We start from the raw sequence: 20,601 nt of genomic DNA on the forward strand, positions 1-20,601 counted from the left end.
CAGCATCTGCAGTTCTGACTATCCTGAGGGAGCCCGACCTGCTGAGCTGTTTTTTTACCCTCCGGCAATTTCTGTTATTGTTTCTAATTTCCAGCATCGGTAGTTCTTTCGTTTTCTTTTATATGATTGATAAAGTGTTGGATGGAAAATAATAAGGAAGAAGAAAAAATATGCGGGAGTGGCAGTGAGGTGAAGAAATTTTATCTTTCTACTTAATTGGGAGGTGCGTTCTGATGGTTGAAAGTGACAGCTCAGCAGAAATTGACTACAAGTCCCAGAGCTCAGCGGAGCAGGCGGATAGAGAGGAGCATCCTCCCCCTGCCGGAGAGATCGGGAAGCTCGGCTCGCCCAGAGCAGGTGTTCAGTCGGCAGCCTCAACCAGCTTGTTCAGCCCCCTTTCGGCTCTGCCTCAGTCTGCTGCCCGAATCGAACAGGGGCAGCGGCTCGCCAGGGGAGGGGAGGACCAGGAGACCGGCGGACTGCGTGCAAATCGGCCTCCCCTCATCGGTGCCCGCGGTGCAGGATGCACCCTGCATTTTAATCCAGCAATGATCCCCGAGCAGCGCAATCATGTTGCTACCATCGAGAACATCCCGGCCGAAGCCATCAGCGCATCGCCGACCCTGCTGCAGAGGATAAGGAAAGTCTTCACCAGGTAAGAGACCGACCCACACCCCCTCCCTCCCGTACGATCTCCCCGTGCAGCCGGAGCGGACCTCCCACACCCTGAAATCTACGAGAGCGCAGGAAACAATGTAGGTGGTGAGACTTGCACGGCACACTGCCGGGAGGGTTTCCTACTGTTACTGGAAGGAGAAAAAGTTGTCTCCTACTCACGATCGTCCTGTTTTTACAGTCGCCCGCGTCCCTCTTGTTTTATTTTACCAATAATACACTTGAGTGACCGCGTTGTGGAGAGGGGCTCTCCAGTTGCTCGGTAATCCTTGCTCATGTTGAATTTAAATGGCCCCGCTGGAAAACAGCATTTCAGCAGATTCGGATCCACGGTGAACTGCAACCCACTCCATACCCATGGCTGATATCATTTACCGATACCAGGGCTCTTGTCGGGTTTACTGAAGCGTATGTACTTTCAGTATAAGGCACGGAGTCACATTTAACCTTTCGTTGGGGCTGAAGGCAAATTAGTTGGGAGTGACTGCAGTGGATTCAGTTGGGGTTGGATTCACTCTCCCACCCCACCACTCCTCAGGTCTTACGAAGGAGCGAAGCCCGAAGCTGACAATAATCACTGATGTTCTTTGTGAGCTGGATTCTTCTCCCTCTTTCATCTCTTGCTCTGTAAGGGTACATCGAGGGTCAGTAGAGTAGGAATTAGGTACTCTCCCGGCCGGAAAAAAAATCTAATCACATTCGACCTAGAGTCCAGCAGTTTGTTTCTTGGAATTTCTCACAATGCAGTGCTCATAAAACAAAAGATAAATCATTGAAAACCCGCAAAAGCAACGAAATAGTTGTTGAAATTCCTAATACTCCAGCCCATCACAATACAAGATTTCAATGCAACGGCGAAATCATGGAATAATGTCCAATCCAGATTCCTTGAGAGTCTGTATCAATGTGACTATTTAAAAAAATACATTTGTCAAATTCACTTAAAAAAGAAACGTTGCTGTTGTCAAAAGGGTTAAATAAGAATCACACAATCCATGATAGACCTCCATTGTTCCTTGCAGTTATTTGATATGCCGAGTCTTGTTACATTATGTGGTAACATTTTTTAGAACATTGGAAATGATAGTAATTATTCCCAAAGCACATTTATGACTGTATTCACACCGTTTCCTCAAGGGTCTTTTTGCACTGTTTTCGCAGACTTTTTTTTTGATACATTTGAGAAGTATCTGATTTGTTTTAAAGGAACGTCTCGTATTTGTTTGTAGATAGCACACATGACAAGGCTAATAAAATGAGAAATCTAACCAATTTGGAAACAATAATGAGTATTGAAGAATTAGTTGTGAAGAATGAGCTGTGTTCGGAGCTCCCTCCTCGCTAAGTTTCATAAAGATAATTCTCGACAAGCTCCTATCTAAGTGTTCATTAACAACAAAAACTGGATGTGATCTAGCATTAGCTGGAGTTCACGTTGAAATGCATTTCCCAAATGTAGCCAATGAAAAACTGCAATCTGCTTGTTTAATGACTGGGGAAAAAAAAACACCATTCCTCCATCTTGGAAATATTAATAATTCCAGGAAATTAGACCAATTCAAGTGTTCTGTGTTGTCTTTGGAATGGATTGCTGTCAGCAGTAATGTGCAAGATTCTAAGAATCTGGGGTTTCTAACATCAGATAAAGCATTTTTAAAGTGGAACTGTAACCTGTTGGCTAGAGTATTTAAAATACTGAGGTGCAACAAATATTTGTGAGGCACTTTTGCGCAGATTTAGTCCAATTCTGCAGATCTTTAAAGGTTGCATTCATAGGCAAGAATGATGTGGAGAGATTATGAATGGTAATAAATGGTTACCTATCTTTCTCTTTTCCCTTACATGTTGTGCTAACTTGTAATTTATTCGCTAGGTTCCCTTTTCTTTCATCTCTGATAGGTCTGTGTATTCACACCATCTTCTGTGGTTGGCAGGATTTTGCCTGTAAACACATCTGCACAGATGATACCATACTGCTCCTTGGTTAAGTCTTTAGGAGGCAGACTTGAGTAGTGTTGGAGGACCTCCCCAACAAGCCTGGCAAACATGCCATCCAGATGAGTGATATGTGCAAATACCCATCGTACCTGTTATCTAAACTTGAGACCCTTTTTGAGTCATACTATTAATACAGAGGTTTAGTTACTGTTGGTATGAAAACAAGTAAATAACTAATTTATCGACCTGTAATTGAGTAGTGATTATGGCCATATTTGCCAGTCAAGAACTGTTCTTTCTTTAGGACATGAATGCTTTCTAAGTTGGCCTTATGTTATCTTGTACATTATCATGAAGCTCAATGCTGTGGTTACATTATTTCATGAATATCATAAGTCCGTAAATTCAAAGGACGGAAAAAGAAAGATAATTCCTTTAAACACTGTGAACAGTCACAATTGTAGAGTCACTGACGTATGTGAAAAATGTAATGCACAAATGTGTTTATTAAGTTACTAAATCAAGTCTAGTTTCTTAGCATTAGGTCAGTGAGGAAATCTGTGTGAAAACTGAAGTAATTTGAAAATGCAAAAGTAAACAACACAAATTTGGATCCATTTTGATTTTTCTAAGCTTGTATTTTAATATAAAGGATAGCTTTCAAAGTGATTTTTTTTGTTTATTCCTATGGTTCAGTGCATGTCCATAAAATAAAACTTGCATGTCGTGATTAATAGTGCATTCCCCACAGTGTCAAAACATTCAAAAATCATCTCCATATTCATATTGGAATCCTGCTTTAGGACAATGTAACTCAATATGAAATATTTAGGTTCTTAGCTTACAAGTAGGCTGATCAGCCGAAGGTACGTAATAAACATTTTATATGTTGGAAAGAGATGGTACTTTTTTTTGTGTCTTCATAGACTGCAGTTTCACTTCTGTCAAATGAAAAGATATGAAACCTCCCTTGTGAAAATAGCCTCTTAGAATTTCCTATGCAGCTAATCTTATACAGTTATTCTGTAGTAGAATATTTACAATTGTTTCTAAAATTGACAATGATCCTTGACTGCAAGAGATTTTACAGTCACTGTAATGCCTTTGAGAAAAGTTACATACTACGGGGGAATTTGAATCTAATTTGTGGACGTTTAACCAACAGTTGCCACTTTAGATAACGTATTGGCATTTTGTACCATGTTCTCAGTGTTAGCCGGTTAGGTTATTGTGCATTTAATATATGTGGTGTGCCTGGCCAATTTTAAAACCCACTGTAGGATCCCTAGCTTACTCAGTCAGAACATCAATTGTAGAATGTTAATTTTTTTTTGTGCAAGCTAGTTTTGGTGTTTCTGTCATTGTCAATGTGATAAGCTGTCATTCAAAATTGCAGCTCTGTTCAAAAACCTCAAAGTAGCAGATTCAAAAATTTCAGATTTTTTTTCTCTTTGCTGTTGGAGTAGAGTACAGAGTGGAATGAGAATAATGGACAAATGTATGTATTAAATAATGTACACATTGTGGTTTGAAGTGTGGTAGGAACTTCTCAAGTATTACACTTTGCCGCTGTTGTTTGTGTGATTATAAACACCAATCCATATGTAATTTTCCATGTATTATCATTAAGTGTAGTGACATTATAATGATTGATGTGCAAAATTTGTGACATACATTGCAAGATACCTGCTTTATGGTAGAATTGGTCTGCCTACAGTCTCACAGTTCTGTTGTGCAAACTGTTTTCGAACGCTCCCCACAATCTGTGGAAGCTTCAATTTATTGCAAATGTACCTCATCCTTAAAATTTCTAACAACTTCACTCTTGCTTTTCATTTTCTCTGTTAATTTCACCATGCCTATTCCCTCGCTGACATTGCCTGCTCAGTGGTGATGTCCAGATAATTCAAAGATGATCTACAATAGAGGTTTGGGAGGTTTGCTGCAGTAGAATATGGTTAAATCATTAGAATTGAAATCACTGAGTAATTCACAAAGTTGAATATTAGATCTGATTTCAAAGAATAGGTGTTGGATGAATTCCATTGCAATAAAAAATAAAATCATTAAATGATGCTGCATCAAATTGAATTTGTTGTTAGTTATGATAAGTGAAGTTAGCAGAACAGAAAATAAGTGTTAGAATGTTGTAAGCCACTGTAGAAACTACAGAATGCTTTGTATGACAAACTACTTTTATTTAACTGAAAATTAAAGCTGCAGAAACCTTATTTATTTTTACAGTTTGGAGAAACACAGTTGTTTAAATAAAAGCTTCCTACCTCTCTTACCACCCCCTCCTCAAGCAATTCATCTTTGTGTTACTGAATTATTTCCATTTCAAATTCATATCAATAATGGGTGGATTTGCTGCTGATGTGGCTGTTTATCCTACCAGTCAGGAGCACAGTGGGCCAAAAGAGAGACATAAAATAGATTTAGGAATTGCAGGTTTACCGATATCCAACCTTCTGTAACCATAAAAATATAACAGCCAGGAGCAAAGCAGGTTTAGGGAAGCCTGTTTATTTCAACTTTAATGTGTGGCAAGATGTAATTATGGGCCAATGCAGCTTTGAAGTCTGGCTCTGATCACAAAGTACTGTGTCTGTAATGTGAAAACATGCAGCATACTGTGTGCTGTTTCTAAGCGGTCATAACCGTACAAGATATACACAGTAAAGCACTGTTAATGAAAGTTAATTGTAGTTTCTTTCATTCCATGCTGCTTCGAATTGCAATAAGTACATGTAGAATATAGTGGTCATAACTGCACAAAATCTACATGGTAATGCAGTTTTAGTTAGAGTTTATCACAGTTTCTTTCATCGTATGCTGCTGTGAATTGCAGTAAATGCATGTAGAATATAAAAAGACAGGTATTGGAGTTTAAACGATTAAAGATGGGAACACCATCAAACTGCCACAGCCTTACAATGACAATGCATTTAACATATACTATAATGTTTTAATGACATGCTGAAGTACCATTCAATCGCCCAGTGGCAAAGAAGTATTGTCCTTGTAAATTACTGATTAAATCCTTGCCTTGGTGCCTTGATTTGAGGGAAGTGGTGTTTAATTTTTCTGTATGATATGGGAGTGCAAGACAAAGGCTGGGGGTGGGTCAGATCCTTGTTAGTAAAGCATGTGATGGAAAGCAATAGAGTCAGCCCCCTCGGTTATCAATGTATGCGGGGGGATCCCCGCTATGTGACGGTGAGGAATGCGGGTGACTGAAAGGAGCAGTAAACGTGCAGCTGCGGTTGAATGATGCTAGTGCAGCCGCTGCCAGCTGGCGGCCCCGTTTCATGCTGCTTTCTGTCGGTTGCAAAGCCATCTGCTGCACTTTTAATGAATGAACCTTTCTTTGGTGCTGAACAATAGCTCCAAGGATGTGATCTGCATTCTAATATGTCGCATCCCTCTTTTGAGGCGGGTTTGTTGGGGTTGGGGGGGGCGGCGAGGTGAGATCATTTCACCTTCCTTGTGAATGGGAAAAGGGAAGAGTGATGCTTCTTTCGGTTGTTTCAAGTTCCAGTCCAAGTGTCCCAGACCGATGAGGTCTCTCAGGGAGACCTGTGGCTTAAACTGCAGTAATATTTCAAGATTTAAAACTGAATTGAAGATCAGAGAATTTTAATTGGGTGCTCCCCAGTGAGTCACATATTGTGGTTGCAAACTAACTTAATTCTGAAGGAGCACAGCTCTGCTAGGCAACAGTGGAACAATGATTGGGATTTTCTCAATGCATTGACAGACAAAAAAGACACAAGCCCTGGAATGGTGCTGCTCCACCACATTGGTTTATCCAACGTCACTCAGAAAGATGGCGTGTACTGTAGTGATTGTAATGAGGTCAGCTAGTAGACCTCATAGAATATGAGTTCCCTAATTGGGGCTGTTAACTTGGTCTGTTCATGGAGCTCTGGCTGACAGATAAGAACACGGATGACGGACTTCCTGTTTAGTCTGAGAGCTGGCTCTGAGGGAGCTGGATCAGTGTCAAGGACTCTCCATGTGTAAATAAAGGTTGACACGGTGACGGGATACTGGCCTCTGCAGGGTTATTTCAGTGGTGATGAAAGAAAAGCACACTCCTGAAGAAATTCACTCCCAGCAGTCAACCATGAGTTAGGGTATGCATGCCATGATTTGAGAAGCTTGATCTGTTTGATCCTGCTGTCAAAGGCTATGCCCAACATATGGAAAGAATGTGTTATTTTTTCTGGGACATAGGAGCAGATAAAAAGCAATGAGAAATTCTCCTGACAGCTTGTGGACTCACAGCTTTTTCTGTTATTAGGACCCTAACTTTCCCTGAGCCACCAGATAATAAAACCTTTCAAGAGTTGACGGATTTAGTTAAGAAATATTATGACCCTAAGCCTTCTCTAATTCTGAGATGCAATCAGTTTTACTGGGCAATTTGAGAACTGGGGAATTGGTGTCGGGATTATTGACTAGGTTAAGAAGACTGGCAGGGGCATGTGACTGGTTTGACCCTTAATGAGATGTTGAGAGGTTGTTCGGCATTAATGATGTTACCATTGAAAAGTGCCTACAAGCTAAAGCCCAACTGCACTTCAAACAGGCACTACAACTGGCTTTATCATTAGAAAATATGGCAAGTAGAGTATATGCATTGCAGAGTATTTCAATGGAAGTGGTCACCCTCTTGCCAGTCCAACTGAACTTGGGGAACAACACTTGAGTGAAAGCAATTACATGGCCTCACTGACAACAGTGGGATTCTAGGTCAGCCAACAGCAAAACCCTGAAACCAATGCCAAGACTCAGCCAAGCGGTTACAAGTTTCTTCAGGATCTGGCCCTCAAACCATTGTAGTTGCTGCAGGAATGTGGGCTTGAGACAGCACAAGAGTCCCAATACACCTAAATGGAGAAAGAGAACTCAAAAGGCTGGCATTCAGAAGAGTGTACACCCAGGAAAACCCACCTACATTTGGGTTAGAGCAGTTAAATTGCTTAGCAACTTGCAAATCAGAGCCAATCAAAGTAAACATCTAGCTAAATGGTCACCCAGTTCTACTGAAGGTTGATATGTGTGCGGCCATTTCAATGATCAAAGGATTGGTCTTTAACAAAATTTGGCCTGGACTCCAACCATAAGTTTGTGCAAGATCTTGGCTAGACTGAAATCCTGCACCAGGAAACTTTACAGATAAAGGTTCTGGTTTGTTATGAGAAGCAGCTGGTTCAATTGCCACTGACTTGTAGTAAAAGATCCAAGCCCAAGCTTGATGGGGAAAACCTGGTTAAGAATGATTCATGTGCATCGCTTCAACATTTTTCAATTAGACAATGGCTACCTGAGTGACGTCCTAACTAAATGCTCAGAAACTTTTCAGGAAAGTCTAGGGACTACCAAAGGATCCAAAGCCACCTTGCATGTTGACCAGGAAGCAATTCCATGAGACTGCAAAGCCCTCTCCATGCCATTTGCCTTATGGGCCAAAGTAGAGAGAGAAAAATCAGAAAGCTGGAAAACAAAGAAATGATCAAACCAGTCCAGTGTGCAGAATGGGCAGCATCAGTCATACGCATTGTGAAGCCTAACAGGGCAGTTTGCTACTGTGAAGATTTTAAACAAAGGGTAAACTTCTTTTCACAACTAGATAAATACCCATTCCCTTGCATATAGGATTTATGCCTAAAACTGGCAGGGGGCCTGTCGAAGCTGGACATGAGCCATATATACTTGCAATTGCAGTTAGATGAGGATTCCCAGAAATATCTAGATGATGTGCCAATAACAGGGAAGACCTGTGAGGAATACTTGGAGAACTTAGACATAGTTCTTAAATATTTCTCCCAGGTAGCATACACCTTAGGAGGGAAAAAATAAGTGTTTTTACCTACTTGGCTGACAGTTGACAAGACCAGGTTACACCCATTGGAAGATAGGGTGATGGACTACAGACCCCTGCTAGGTTTACTCAAAAAGTCAAAGATTACTGCAAGCAACTCCCCCACATTCATGGGAATGGCTGGGTAAACCCTGGACATTGTTACACAACATTATGTAAGTTCTTTCATGGGCTTAATGTTCTTATGAGGTGGAGGTGCTGGTGTTGGGCTGGGGTGGACAAGGTCAAAAGTCATACGACACCAGGTTATAGTCCAACAGGTTTATTACAAAACACAAGCTAACAGAGCGTTGCCCCTTCTTCAAGTGAAGTCTTTGCCTGACGAAGGGGCAGGGCTTCAAAAGCTTGTGATTTTGAATACAGCTGTTGGACTATAACCTTGTGTCGTGTGACTTTTGCCAATGTTCTTAGTCATTGTGGGCGCCCACTGAAAGTGGCTGGAGGTGCACACAGTTCATTTGTCAATCACGGGGCTGATGATGGAAAAACTGCTCGCATCTTTTACAATATGTGAACTCCTGGAAGTGTAGATTATAGGTAATGGGCCATTGTTTACCAGCAGGGAATTTAAGTATTCCCTAAAGTTGAATGGAATTCAACATAAGGACAGTTCCATACTGTCCATCGTTAAAACGTCTGGCAGAAAGAACAGTCCAGACTTTGAAGGCAGGCTTAAAGAAACAGGCTGCAGTTTCACTAGATACCAAACTGCCCCAGTTCCTGTTTGATTATCACATCATCCCTCGTGCAACTACAAGGATAGCTCCAGCAGAGTTGCTAATGGGGAGAAGACTCCACACCAGGTTAAATCTGATCTTCCTGGACTTGGTGGTGGTGGATAAAGTGGCATCAGAAATGCCAATGCTGCCTACAAGATCCCGCTAAATGAGAGAGACAGCTTACTTCAACAGACAAAGTTTGGTGTTGCAACCACAGGAATGATCCTGCACATGCAAGATGCATGGTCGACACAAAATCAGGTCCAGTGGTGTGTAAAGTTTTTAGGTAGATGAGACTGTCCTGAGCAAGCACATGGACCATATCAAAGCTGTAAACTTGCAAACAATGCAGGAGCAGAATGTGACTGCTTCCTCAACAGTCTTTCTGACTGTTCTGGAACCCATGCATTCTCCTTCTTTATCAAGGGTTGAAGAGACCTCAGAATCTCAGACAGGCATGGTGAATGTCACTGCCTCAACATCTTTGCCACTTGAAGAAGGGAAGTAATTTCTTCCGAGATGGTCCAGGCGCATGAGGCAGTCTACCCTGTGTTACACCCCACTCTGTCAGAGGCAGAGTTGGAGGAAGTTGACCTGGTGGTAAAGTGCTCCAGGAGGAACTACTTAAAAAAAGAACCAGCCTATGTCCTCACAGTCAGAGGGGGAGGAATGCACTGATTATAATGAGGTCAACCAGGTGGACCTCACAGAATGTGAGTTCCCTGAATAGGGCTGTTAATGTGGTCCAATCAGGGACCCCTGGCTGACAGACGTAAACAGGAGTATCTGACATCCCATTCACTCAGAGCTGACTCCGAGGGAGTTGGATCAGTGTCAAGGACTCCATCAGTAAATAAAGGGTGAGTTGGTTATGGGATACTGGCCTCTGTGGAGTTATTTCATGCACTTTACAAGATATTTTAACCTCATCTTTAACTTCCTTATTGTAACTCAGCAGTAATGTGTGCAGTTCATAAAAGTCGCTGCCTCCATCGATGCCTACTTCAGATGAAGAACCTGTCAACTAAGTTCTGGCTTACTCTACATTTCCCATGTTTATATAGGAACGAAATGATCGAATCTGATAAGATCCAGCATTAAGCTTCACGCAAGGCAAAGCGATAACATAATGGATAGTTATTACAACTTGTTTTCATTGAATTGTCCTTTAGAAGAGAGTCATGACTTTTCAATGAACGTGCCATAGTATTGTGCCATCCTTTTAATTCTGCTACTTTTGATGAAGTTTTAACTTTTCTGTCCAGTTAAAACAGTGCCAGTAGTCAGAAGCCTCTTCATAGTTTTCTTCACTGTAACATGATCATTATGTTTGAAAAATGTAATTATACGAAAAGTTAGATCAACCAAATTACAATTGACATTCCTAATAGCATGTCAAGTGAGTTTGAAAATGTGAACATTTATGTAAGTAAAGTTCCGTCATTAATGTTTCATCTAACAACAGATTTACCCAACTGGTGACCATGACAATTTGTGTTTATATGGTGCTTTTACCAGAAAACATGTTATAAGGCAATTCCAAGATGGAATTTGCTGCCTGGAAGTGTGAGGTAGGTTCATTTTTCTTTATTTTTAAACAAAGTTGTCCAAAAGATATGGGTCCCTTACTGGCTGGACTTTGATTTACTAGGAGTCAACCACAAGAATCAAGTGTAGACCAGACCGGGTAAGGATGGGAAATTTCCTTTCCTAAAAGAATATTTGTGAACCACAGGCTGACAGTGGTTACATGATACAGTCCCTCTAATTTTCTTCCTTCTATGTGGACATCAAAATCCATATGCCAGTAATGACTTCTGAAACCAGAAGCCAATAGGTCAACATGTTGTTTGGTTTGGATCCCTGGAGCAGTTACATGACCATGCAGCTTAGTGGGAATATTGGTAACATGGTCACTATTAAAGATAGTAAGAACTGCCAATGCTGGAGTCAGAAATAACACAATGTGGAGCTGGAGGAACACAGCAGGCCAGGCTGCTCCTCTGATGCTAAATTTTTACTGAATACAGATATTGCCATTTGTGGCAGGATTCAAACCCTTGACCCTAACACATTAGCTTAGGGTTTTGAATGCTAGTCCAGTGACATTACCATTACATCATCACCTTCACTGCCTTCCACTACCTTGGTTCGAGTTACATAATTATCCAGTGCCTCAAATGTGCAGAATTACAAGGAAAACACAGCAGATTGGGTGTTAAGTTAAAATGGACAGAAAGCCAATGCAGAAACAATCGACCACATGGCTTCCTTCTGTAACTTAACACTTCTGTGATTCTGTAAAAATATGTAGTTATTCGAAGGGAAGGAGCATGATGGGTTGAGGGAGCTGTGAGTGTTCACCAACAGCTTGGTCAAGGAGCTGGATTTTAAATGACTGAAGGTGTGCCATGAATAGGAGAATGGTTGCACAAAACCCAGAGCTGGACTAATTCATTGATGTGTTGCGGGGTTGGAGGGGGTTACAAAAGTTTAAAGACGTGTGGAAAGGCAAACAGGTTTAAAAACAAGAACGAGAATATTGGAAAGCTTACCCGATTGGGAGCTAAAGGCTGACAGATGACAAGCTAGGTGGCATTCAACATGGGAAGAGATATAGACAACAGAGCTTTGAGTGAGTTGAACCTGAAAGTACATTGAAGAATTGGAGGCATGCAAGCTTAAGGCTTTGATGAAACTTCATCAGTAATTGGGCTGAAGCCAATGGTGTAAGTGGGGGAGTGCAAATAAATCTTTGTCAGAGAGTTAAAGGTATAGATGATTCTGTTTTACACTAAAGTAGCTTGAATGCTCGCGGCCTAATAGCTGATCTATGAGGAAAAAGATGGTACATTACAGCTATAGTATGATTACGTTCTCTCACTGTAGTGAAATATCAATAACTTGCATTAATACTGAGCATTTATCATAGAACATAATACCGAAAGACTTCAGTCTCTGAAAGCACATGAAATGATGGATCATCATTTTGAACTGGAATGACTGTTGCACAGACAAATTCTGTGCTGGAAAGTTCTACAAATTGCAGTCAGGAAACTGATCTGTCAGCCTTTATTTCGAGTACTATTCGAGAGTTAACTTCTGGCAAGGCATTGTGAAAACTCCTGGTCTTTCTCTGAATAATGAAATTGAAGCTTTTTTAAAAAATTAAATCTGAAACAGACAAACAGGTAATTGATTTCTTGTCTCATTTGAAGAATGGCCTCTTTAGGCAATGCAGTGTTCCCTCCATGCCGCATGTACTCTCAATGTCATTTCTGATCTCAAACTTTGTGAAGGACTTTAATCTGCTGTCTTCTGGCACAAGGACTGTGCAGACTGAGTCAAGTTGAAATAAGGACAGCCCAGATCAATCTCGAGTCTGGGATGAGTAATTGGAACAACTGACTTTAGTGGCATGGGGTTGGGAAGGGACTATTCATTGTCCAATCTGGAAATGTGTTTGTGCCAATGTTAAGTTGTGAAAAGGCCAACACCAATTTTAATCCCCAATCCATTGGTTTAGTAACTATCACCAGTCTCCATGTAACCTGAATACAGGCAAGAGTCAAAAGCTTCAGCAGACTAAAGCATGGGAATTTTACAAAGCTTTTGTCAGTATCCACTCAAATTAAAATCCATTTAGAGATGTTGCGAAATATCGGTAGCTCGGGTAAATTGGTTGGCTGTTGGTTTGTTCGCCGAGCTTGGCAAATGAATTGCAAACGTTTTCATCTCCAGTCGAGAAGACATCATCATCACCCACCTACGCACTGATGATGTCTTCTCGACTGGAGACGAAACGTTTGCAATTCATTTGCCAAGCTCGGCGAACAAACCATAAAATCCATTTATTATGAAACCATAGAATTTCAGAATAGAATTAGGACTGGTGAAGAAATGGGCTGAAAAGTAAGAAGCAAATTAGTTAGACTGAGGGAGCTCTGTAACATTGCAAGCCGGGACCATAATTGTTTCTAATCTATACAAAATACATGGATGCTTAAGTAAATGAAAATTTGTTATTTTGGCTGACAACTATATCAACAGCTTGTAATTATTTAATGCCTTTGACATAACAAAATGTCTAATGCATTTGTCAAGTGCGTTATAAAACAAAATGTGACTCTGAGCTGTGTAAGGACGTGTTCGAGCATGTGAACAAAAGCTTAATATCTCTGTCTCCATCTCGGGCAATCACCTAGAAACTGATATCCATTTTGAGCCCACCGACTCCCACAGCTACCTAGAATACACCTCCTCCCACCCACCTTCCTGCAAAAATGCCATCCCCTATTCCCAACTCCTTCGCTGCCACTGCATCTGCTCCCAGGATGAGGCATTCCACTCCTGTACATTTCAGACATCCTCGTTTTTCAAGGACCGCATTCTCCCCCGCAAAGTGGTAGAGAACGCTCCCAACCGTGTGTCCTGCATTTCCCACAACTCATCCCTCACTCCCCCTCCCTGCAATAACAACCAAAATGGAATTCGCCTCATCCTCACATACTGCCCCACCAACCTCCGGATCCAACGCATCATCCTCCGACACTTCCGCCATCTGCAATCCAACCCCACCACCAAAGACATTTTTCCTTCCCCATCCTTGTCTGCTTTCCGGAGGGACCGTTCTCTCCGTGACTCCCTTGTCCGCTCCACACTCGCCTCCAGCTCCACCATACCTCCCACTTTTCCCTGCAACCACAGGAAGTGCTACACTTGCCCCCACACCTCCTCCCTCACCCCCATCCCAGGCCCCAAGAAGACTTTCCACATCAAGCAGAGGTTCACCTGCACATCTGCCAATGTGGTATACTGCATCCACTGTACCCGTTGAGGCCTCCTCTACATCAGGGAAACCAAGCGGAGGCTTGGGGACCGCTTTGCAGAACACCTCCGCTCAGTTCACAATAAACAGCTCCTCCCAGTCCCAAACTATTTCAATTCCCCCTCCCATTCCTCAGACAACATGTCCATCCTTGTCCTCCTGCAGTACCACAACGATGCCACCTGAAGGTTGCAGGAACAGCAACTGATATTCCGCTTGGCAACCCTGCAGCCCAATGGTATCAATGTGAAATTCACAAGCTTCAAAATCTCCCCTCCACCTACAGCATCCCAAAACCAGCCCAGCTCGTCCCCGCCTCCCTAACCTGTTCTTCCTCTCACGTATCCCCTCCTCCTACCTCAAGCCGCGCTCCCATTTCCTACCTACTAACATCATCCCACCCCTTTGACCTGTCCGTCCTCCCTGAACTGACCTATTTCCTCCCTACCTCCCCGTCTACACTCACCTTTACTGGCTCCATCCCCGCATCTTTAACTTGCCTGTCTCCTCTTCACCTATCTTCTCCTCTATCCATCTTTGATCCACCTCCCCCTCTCTCCCTATTTATTTCAGAACCCCCTTTCCCAACCCCAGTTCTGAAGAAAGGTCTAGGCCCGAAATGTCAGCTTTCCTGCTCCTAAGATTCTGCTTGGCCTGTAGTGTTCATCCAGCTCCACACCTTGTTATCTCAGTTTAACCAGAAAGTTAGTCTTCAAGGAGTGTCTTAAGGGAAGAAAACAGGTGTGTGGAGAGGTTTAGGAAAGGAATTTCAAGCATCTAAAAGCCAACAGTAGTGGAGCAATTAAAATCGGAAGTGCAAGCAATCAGAAATAACAGAGAACCGATACCTTGGAGGGCTATGGTGCTGAAAGACGTTAGGGACGTGCCAGGCCATGAGACATTTGAAAACAAGGTTGAAAATTTAATTGTTGTTTAACTGGGCTTGAGTGTGTGACAGCGAGACAAACAGCTTGATGATTTAGAGACAGCATAAGGACGAGAGAGGTGATGAAATAAAGCTAGGATTCATTAGTGCACCTTTGGAAACTGACATTTTTTTGGATGATGTTCGTGAGGAAAATCATATACATGGGAAATAAGAGAGTATTGATACTTGGAGTACACCAATTATAATTGTGCAGAACTGTGAAGAGCAATCATTGATTCTCTGGCCTTACTTAAACAGATAAGAATGGAACTGTGTGATAGCTGACTTTAGAGAGGTGTTGGAGGAAGCTGTTCTGATTACTGTGTCAAAGTCAAGATGTGCAACAACGGATAGTTTCCCTTTGTTACAGTCAGATAGGAAGATCCTCGTACTTTCATAATAGCTCTTTTGGTACTGTGCGAAAGGTTAAAAACATAGATTTTGTGCGTTCAAACAAAGATGCCTGGATGAAGGATACATGGATTTGAGAGGCAGCAATACATTCAAAAACATTGGAAAGGAAAGGGAAGATGGAATAGGGATAACAAAGTGTGGGGCTGGATGAACACAGCAGGCCAAGCAGCATTTTAGAAGCACAAAAGCTGACCTCTCGGGCCTAAACCCTTAACCCTCGGGTCTAGTCCCGAAACATCAGCTTTTGTGCTTCTAAGATGCTGCTTGGCCTGCTGTGTTCATCCAGCCCAACACTTTGTTATCTTGGATTCTCCAGCATCTGCAGTTCCCATTATCTCAGATGGAATAGGGCACTTGTTTGCAAGGATAAAAGTTGGAAATAGGGAATCCTTTGAAAGGACTGAGGGGCCAGAGTTAGTTCTTAAGAATGGTGACAATGGCAGTTTTGAAGGAGAGAGACTCAGCATGGTGGGTGTTTGTTAACAATGTTGATTAACATGGGGGTGTTGGATGATCAGTACTTCAGTTGGAATATAGTTAAAAGAGCAGGAGGTGGAACTCTGACTGGCTGGACTCAGAGAGCACGATGGGAAATTGGAGCCAGACTGGAGATATCGAAATAGGAAGAGAATTAATCTGATAATGGTAGAAAAAATGAATACAAGTATATAATGAACTTGATTAAATTAGACCTGGTAGATTTAGATCTGGAAGACGCAGGGCCATTTTTAATGTCCGTAGAATATGAAAAAAAAATTCAAAACAAAATAATGGAATTATATAATTATGCATCTGGTAAAATACAGCATGCATTGATTAAAATAAGGCTTAATAAAGTACAGATCAGATCACAGAAGCAGAGGTGATACAATTAAAAGAAAATTATACACCAGTAAGTGGGTAAGATGTGGAATATGCTGATTGAGATGGTCTGGGGGAAGATTCACTTGCAGCTTTCTGATGATTATTGAATAATTGTCAGAAGAGAGAGATTTTGTAGGACTACAGGGGAAAATGCTGAAGCGTGGGAATTGCTGAGTTGCTTGTGCAGAGGACTAACATAGATAAAATAGGCCAATAGTCTCCTTCAGTGCAGTAAGCTTTTTAGGATTCATGTGTCTACATTTTTGAATAATTGTCATTAACATAGTAAACTAAGACCTTCAGGCAATTGATAGGATGGCGGGAAGAGAAACAAAATTGATCTTGTTATCAAGGAAGTAAGCTATCAGTTGAAATTAGAGAAACCAATTAGAACATAGAACATAGAACATTACAGCACAGTACAGGCCCTTCGGCCCTCGATGTTGTGCCGACCTGTCATACTGGATCTCAAGCCCGTCTAACCTACACTATTCCATGTACGTCCATATGCTTATCCAATGATGACTTAAATGCACCTAAAGTTGGCGAATCTACTGCCGTTGCAGGCAAAGCGTTCCATTCCCTTACTACTCTCTGAGTAAAGAAACTACCTCTGACATCTGTCCTATATCTTTCACCCCTCAATTTAAAGCTATGCCTCCTCGTGCTCGCCATCACCATCCTAGGAAAAGGCTCTCCCTATCCACCCTATCTAACCCTCTGATTATTTTATGTTTCAATTAAGCCACCTCTCAACCTTCTTCTCTCTAATGAAAACAGCCTCAAGTCCCTCAGCCTTTCCTCTTAAGACCTTCCCTCCATACCAGGCAACATCCTAGTAAATCTCCTCTGCACCCTTTCCAAAGCTTCCACATCCTTCTTATAATGCGGTGACCAGAACTGTACTCAATACTCCGAGTGCGGCTGCACCAGAGTTTTGTACAGCTTCACCATAACCTCTTGGTTCCAGAACTCGATCCCTCTGTTAATAAAAGCTAAAACACTGTATGCCTTCTTAACAGCCCTGTCCAAATTAGACAGTCCAAAAGAAGATGCTGATATGATTCGGATATGTTTATAAAAAAAAAACTTATGTAGTGCCTTTAACATAACCAAGCATTCCAACAATATATAGATGTTATCAAAAAAAGTCTGTAATCAAACCTCATAAGGGAATCTTAGGCAAATTATCAAGTTTTGTTGAAAAGTTAAGTTTTAAGGAGTACGTTAAAGTGGAAAAAAGAGTTTTCATGAAGGAATTCCAGAGTACCAACAATTGTGCAATTACAATTAAATTAGATGCTTATGAAGCCAGAATTAGCAGTGTACAGATATCAGAGAGTTGTGAACTGGAGACAATTATCAAGGTATGGAGAAGCATGGTATGAAGGGGTTGAGAAGCATGGATAAGAATTTTAAGGTTGAGGTACAGCTTAGCAGGAGCCAGAGCCAATCAAGAGCAGATCAAGAGGACATCATTAATGTTAATGTAAAGGACATTTAGGTGGATATCTGAAGAATATTTAGAAAATAAAATTGTATGATATTCAAGAAGCAATGCCATCAATATGTTTATGTTAAATTCCTTTGTCCACAACTGTAGCTGTTTAGAGTTATTTCAATTTGATTAAAGCCTTTGTTGAAACAGTGAATAGAGGGATTCTATGTAACATTTTTATTTGCATGTGTTGGGTATTACACAGTGTAGTTTTAATGTAAAATAAAGAGAAAAACAAAAACTGCTGGAGAGGAAGAACAGTTGGCGTAAGCAAAAATACACTGAATGCTTGAAATCTGAAATAAAAACAGAAAACTCTGAAAATATCTAAAAAGCCTGGCAAAAACTATGGAGAAACAAAATTCCATTTACGAAAATTTTACCAGTCCCTGGGTGATTGACTGGGAGGCACAGAACTGACAAAATGCGTGAGAGTTGTGTTAATGCTTTCTAATGTGTTCCCACATCAGACCGACCAGCAAGGGCTCTACTGCCTACTGACTGAAGGCAGACAGTAAACCTACTTGAAAGGCCTCTTTCAGGGCCATCCACCAGGGTTCCCAGCATTTTGCCAGCAGGGTCGTCTCCTATGCAAGTAGATTGCCAGCTGCATGAGGCTTCCTGTGTCCCAGCAACATCCCTGATGAGGTTCATCATTTCCAGACGCCCCAAGGACTGAGATGGATGCCAAGACTTTCCACTTAACAGTGGCAGAGAAACATTTTTATTAACTACGCTTGCGAAAGTGGCTTAAAATGAAGAAGTCCTCTTGTTCTCCTTGCCACCTCTGCAACAACCACCAGTCTTAATGGTGCTGATTGGGCTGACAGAAGGGAAATCCAGTCGACTGTCCATAATTGGATGGCAGGCTTGGCAGCAGCCCCTTCATTGATAACAGTGGGTAAGGTTGTTACTGTGTTCCCACTAGCTGCCCATGATAGCTTTGGACCTGTGCATGATCTCAGAGCTGGGACACACCACGTGCTAGGAAAGTTGCAGATGTTAGCTGCATTTCCTCTCCACAGAGGCTTATTTAAAACATGGTTGCATGCTGAGATGGAAGGCTTAGCAATCAAAAAGAATGAGCTCCAATAGGCTAAGTACCCTTTTCTTGTTTTGACTCTACCTATAAATGAAAATTGGAATGAGTGGTGTGATGTATTTCTTGGTTTCAAGGTTTTGAAGACAAGTTTTTTAGTCTGTCCTTATAATAATGGGATGCACTAGACAACAATAAAAAGCCAATGGGCGTGTTTATGTAAACATTTACTTGAATGTAATTCAACCATGAAATAACAGTCAAACTTAGCATTCAGTACAATTTACACATTAAGTATGACCAATTACAGCAGAAATATATCTTATGGGTTCATTGGGAAATTCACTCAGTACGTGTGGCATCAGTTTTAACAAAATATTCTTCAAAAGTCTGAGCTTCCTCAGGTAAAACTTTTCTTTGGGGATTTAGCCATAGCTGATCTTCTAACTGCAGCCCTCAGCCAATTTAACTTCCACAGGCATTGTCTTCACCAAATGAGGCTCTCTACCTGTAGCACTTGGACTGCAACAGCCCAAGAAGGCAGCTTACCACACCTTCTAAAGGATAACAAGAGGCAAGCAGTAAATCCTGGGCCAGCCAGGGGCACCCATATTAGCAAATGAAAAAAACATCTTCTGCAGAATGTGCTGACCTCTTCCCATGAGAGTCTTGATGTGGTTGATCAACTGGAATCCCCTTTATCAGCACCCTCAGTGTGCTCAGTTCTAGTTAATCATTTCCTTTAGATACAACTAAAAAGCAGCAGCGATCTTTCTTTACCTCACCTCTGTTTGCTGATCCAGCTTTCATCATCACCTTTATCAATTCTCCCCTTTTTCTGTCAGACTTGATCGCATGGACCAGTTTTCAAACTAGCTAAGGTCATGTCCTTTTTTAGGCTGGGCTAATGTTTTGTCTGTCATGTAGCCCAGTATGATGTTATGCGAGAAAGAACAAAGAAAAGAACAAAGAACAAAGAAAATTACAGCACAGGAACAGGCCCTTCGGCCCTCCAAGCTTGCGCCGATCAAGACCCTCTGTCTAACCTGTCATCTATTTTCGAACAGTCTTTGTCCATTTGCTCCCTGCCCATCCATGTACCTGTCCAAATATATCTTAAAAGACGCTAACGTGTCTGCGTCTACCACCTCTGCTGGCAACGCGTTCCAGGCACCCACCACCCTCTGTGTAAAGAAATTTCCACGCATATCTCCCCTAAACTTTCCTCCTCTCACTTTGAACTCATGACCCTTGGTAATTGAGTTCCCCACTCTGGGAAAAAGCTTTTTGCTATCCACCCTGTCTATACCCCTCATGATTTTGTAGACCTCAATTAGGTCCCCCCTCAATCTCCGTCTTTCTAATGAAAATAATCCTAATCTACTCAACATCTCTTCATAGCCAGCACCCTCCATACCTGGCAACATCCTGGTGAACCTCCTCTGCACCCTCTCCAAAGCATCCACATCCTTTTTGTAATGTGACGACCAGAACTGTACACAGTACTCCAAATGTGGCCAAACCAAAGTCCTATACAACTGCAACATGACCTGCCAACTCTTGTACTCAATACCCCGTCCAATGAAGGAAAGCATGCCATATGCCTTCTTGACCACCCTATTGACCTGCATTGTCACCTTCAGGGAACAATGGACCTGAACACCCAGATCTCTTTGTTCATCAATTTTCCCCAGGACTTTTCCATTTACTGTATACTTTGCCCTTGAATTTGATCGTCCAAAATGCATCACCTCGCATTTGCCCAGATTGAACTCCATCTGCCATTTATCTGCCCAACTCTCCAGTCT

At 41.8% G+C, this 20,601-nt stretch overlaps 1 protein-coding gene across 1 annotated transcript in view; it reads left to right on the plus strand.

The window, feature by feature from the left end:
• Positions 1–320: 320 nt before the first annotated feature.
• The window catches only part of slc35f1 (solute carrier family 35 member F1), a 422,044-nt gene continuing 401,763 nt past the window's right edge, over positions 321–20,601 (plus strand). Inside the window, exon 1 of the mRNA XM_048531060.2 lies at positions 321–655. Coding sequence (XP_048387017.1) covers positions 549–655 — 107 coding nt within the window. The 5' untranslated portion in view covers positions 321–548. The remainder of the gene's footprint in view (positions 656–20,601) is intronic.

Source organism: Stegostoma tigrinum, chromosome 4 (genome assembly GCF_030684315.1).
Source record: "Stegostoma tigrinum isolate sSteTig4 chromosome 4, sSteTig4.hap1, whole genome shotgun sequence".
In the NCBI taxonomy this organism is placed as follows: domain Eukaryota; kingdom Metazoa; phylum Chordata; class Chondrichthyes; order Orectolobiformes; family Stegostomatidae; genus Stegostoma; species Stegostoma tigrinum.